At 27.0% G+C, this 3,832-nt stretch overlaps 1 protein-coding gene across 1 annotated transcript in view; it reads left to right on the forward strand.

The window, feature by feature from the left end:
- The first annotated feature begins 2,158 nt into the window (after positions 1 to 2,158).
- Positions 2,159 to 3,832, forward strand: part of LOC112522636 (serine carboxypeptidase-like 13) — a 9,835-nt gene continuing 8,161 nt past the window's right edge. Inside the window, exons 1-2 of the mRNA XM_025131892.1 lie at positions 2,159 to 2,362; positions 2,476 to 2,621. Of these exons, the coding sequence (XP_024987660.1) occupies positions 2,211 to 2,362; positions 2,476 to 2,621 (298 nt within the window). The 5' untranslated portion in view covers positions 2,159 to 2,210. The remainder of the gene's footprint in view (positions 2,363 to 2,475; positions 2,622 to 3,832) is intronic.

Below are 3,832 nucleotides of genomic sequence, written 5' to 3' on the forward strand. Positions count from 1 at the left end.
ATGAACGGGTTTAAGAGTTTTTAAGAGTTTAAGAGTTTTAAGAGTTTTTAAGAGTTTTAGCCAAATGCTTTATAATATAGTATAGATATATATATATAGATAGATAGATAGATAGATAGATAGATAGATGATGTTAATATTGTACGAAAGAATAAAATGACAACAATACCTTTTGAATTAGTGGATTAATTTATTTCAATGTTATGGGGAGGGATTAAAACCAGTCAATGTTGTATATCAGAAGAGTTTTTTTACATTAAAAAAACCTATAAGGACTAATCTTAGAATATCAACAAACCACATGGACTATAAATGTAATTAACTCAAAAAGTAGTAAATTGTTAATTGACAACATGGTGTAGGAGTGTAGTAGGTGGGTAATCGGATCATTTGGAAAAAAAAGTCAAAAGATAATCTATGGAAAAGTATTAAATTACAGATCTAGACATAAATTAAACATTTTGGAGTAAATTTCAGATTTGGTCCATGAGGTTTGCAGTTTGTTACAGATTTGGTCTTTTATTTTTATCTATTACATAATAACTTCTATGTAAAGTGACTTTTGTTTGGTTCCTCCCCTTAACATTCCTACATTGAGTACGTTAGTTCTGAGGGTAAAGTGGTCTTTTCAGCATTTTTCTTTATTTTAGAGGCTGTTTGGCAATTGCTGAATGGTTTGGTACAAAATAATTAAGTTGTCAGAATGATTAAGAGGCTCTCATGATATAGTGTAAAATGAAATATATGGTTCTTAATGGTTAAAAGAGATACATGATATAAAATCATTCAAAGAGTTTTAGAACCATTAAGAGACAGACTTTTATTTTGCCAAACAAGATTTAACTCTTCACGATTCAGATGTTGTCTATTAATGAAACTATTAAAAGGTAAACAAACAACACCTAAGTGAAATCCAATCTACACCGTTACCATTGCCGAGCACCACCACCACGGTTTGGATGGTTTATGTTTTTTTTATTCTAGGGTTTTATTTATGTATTTAATTTTATGGTTTGATCTCTTAGAGCCTGAATGATTGTATCACCAAACTTTTGTATAAAATTATTCTTGATGTAATTGTGTATATATTTGTGTATAAATTGAGGTAGTGGGTTAAAAAAGTGTAAATTATGTTTGCGCATGTTATATATAACTAGAAGGGTACTCGTACAATGCAGCAAGATACATCTCGATTTTAGTGTTTCGTTTTATTCTGTCTCCGTCAATATTATAATACGATTTTATATAATACTGAAAAAACGATAATGTTTTTATTTTTTAAATAAAATATAAATTTGAAGGTATTACAATTTTTTTTTTTAAAAAATGTATCGATTTTAGTATCAAATTAAATATTTAAAAGTTCTTATTTTTTTATATAATTTCTTTAATTCAATTTTTTTATTATAATTTAATTTAGATATAATAACGTCATTTATTTTTGGTTTATTAATATCATTCTTTTATAAAGATAATAATTAACATTTTGTTAGAATTCAATAATTATCTTAAATATATTTTAGATTTTTTACATTTAATGAAATACATATCCAGTATTTGATTATGTTTATCTACAGTTTATTACATGAATTCAACATAAAACTTTAATAAGTTGTACATACACACAATTTATTTGTAATTTTAAATTTTAAGTAACATACATCAATAAATAATACTTAATCCATAAAAAAAATGAATTTTAAGAGTTTTTCTCAAATGTTTTATAATACACTATATATAAACAAACCACATGACATTATTTTTAGAGAAAAGAAAAAAAAGTAAATTAACAATTTACAAAATGACCATTTTCCCCTCATAATTAACAAAAACAATAAATAAAAGTCAGCACGAGAGACCAAATCCAATACAAACTGTACGATCAAAGGGTTATTATGTAGTTAATAAAACAAGAAAACCAAATCCATAACAATAATCAAACCCCAGTGACCAAATCGCAATTTACTCGTCATTTAAAAATAGTATTAATTTATTTTATTTGGATTTTTTTTTATGTATTTTTAGACAGACGTATTGTATAGTCCATGGTTGGTGGGAAATGGGAAGCGTCTCTCTCTCTCTCTCTCTCTCTCTCTCTCTCTATGCATGTATATATATATATATATATATATATATTATGTGTGTGTATATATATAGCAGGATTTGGGGAAGCAGTCACATGTGAATCATAGCTTATTCACATAAACAGAATGGAGTACTTTGGATCAAAAAGCTTAACATGTCTACTCCTCCTCCTTCTAACACTTGAATCTGAGTTATTCATCGCTCCGGTGCTTTCAAAATCCATCGTCTCTACTCTTCCAGGATATCCCGGTGAACTTCCATTCAAACTTGAAACAGGGTAAATACATCGATCAGATCAGATCAGATCTAAATCTAAATCTATACGTACAGGTTTTTTGTATCTATATATTATATAGTAATGAAATAAAGTACATATTTGTGTGTGTGTAGTTATGTGGGAATAGGAGAGAAAGAAGATGCACAGTTTTTCTACTATTTTGTTGAATCAGAAGGAAATCCAGAAGAAGATCCTCTCATATTCTATCTCACCGGAGGTCCTGGCTGTTCTGCTGTTATCACCTTCTTCTATCAAATTGGTATGTGTTTTAGGGTTTGTTAGAATATGTGAAATCCACTTTTTGAGATTCATCTAAAAACATCGAATACCAAGGGATGAGAGATTCATTTATATCCTCAGGATATATGTGGAAATAAGTAACTTGCTTTTAACTTCTTTCATATTTTTGGGTAACGTATTTTCATAACTTCTATTTTGGTATCTATGATGTAAGGTTTTGAACATTTAAGTAGCTAGGTAAATGGTTGAAGCATTAATCGGTTACCATGCTGTTGTGGGGAGTGATGTGGTATATGGTTAATGCTTCGGCAAATAATACCGAGTTCGATAGCACATCACTCGTTATATCAGCATTGTAGCTGGTTAATCTTCAATCAGTTACCTGGATACTTAAATGTTTAAGACTTTACATATTAAATACCAAAATGAAAGTTTTAAAGTACGTTAATCTAAATAGGAATCAAATTAAAGTAACATGCAATTTATCCTTATATATGTGTGTGTATATATTTTTTTGTAGTAGAATCAAGTTAATTCATGCAATTAACAACATAAAAAGTAAGGGGCTGTTGGATAGTTGCTGAATGGTTTGGTACAGAATGATTAAGAGGTTTTCATGATATAGTGACAAAATGAAATATAATCATTTGGTAATTGTTTACAATGAAATTAGGACTCTGAATGATTAAGAAACACTTATGATACAAAATCGTTCAGAAGGTTTTAGAACCATTAATAAACATATTTTTTTTGTCAAACAAGATTCACCTTTTAATGATTCAAATATTTTTTTTTATAAAGTATTTAGAAGTTAATGTTTTTTAATTGATTGATTTGAGTAAGTAACTCCCTTTATGTCACTTATTCACCCCCTTCCTCTCACATTCAATCAATTTGTTTAATATTATAATTCTAAATTACACTTCATACCCCTGTAATTATTTAATTAATTTACTTTATTCACTTTTAAATTTTTTATTTTGCACCTTTATTAAATTAACATATATAATCGTATATTAACTAAAACATGTTTAAAAAATACTTTTTTATTTTAACAAGTTACACCATTATAATCGTCTCGTTAATACCTTCGAAATGAGTYCAATATTGAATAGTTTTTGAGTTAATTATATTATTATATATTATATACACTGTGAAAAAAATATTTTTATTATTTACGATTTATATTTTTATAGCTATTTATTTAATTTATGATCTATCAATTATTTT

This window comes from Cynara cardunculus, assembly GCF_001531365.2.
Source record: "Cynara cardunculus var. scolymus isolate 2C chromosome LG 12, CcrdV1, whole genome shotgun sequence".
NCBI classification, from domain to species: domain Eukaryota; kingdom Viridiplantae; phylum Streptophyta; class Magnoliopsida; order Asterales; family Asteraceae; genus Cynara; species Cynara cardunculus.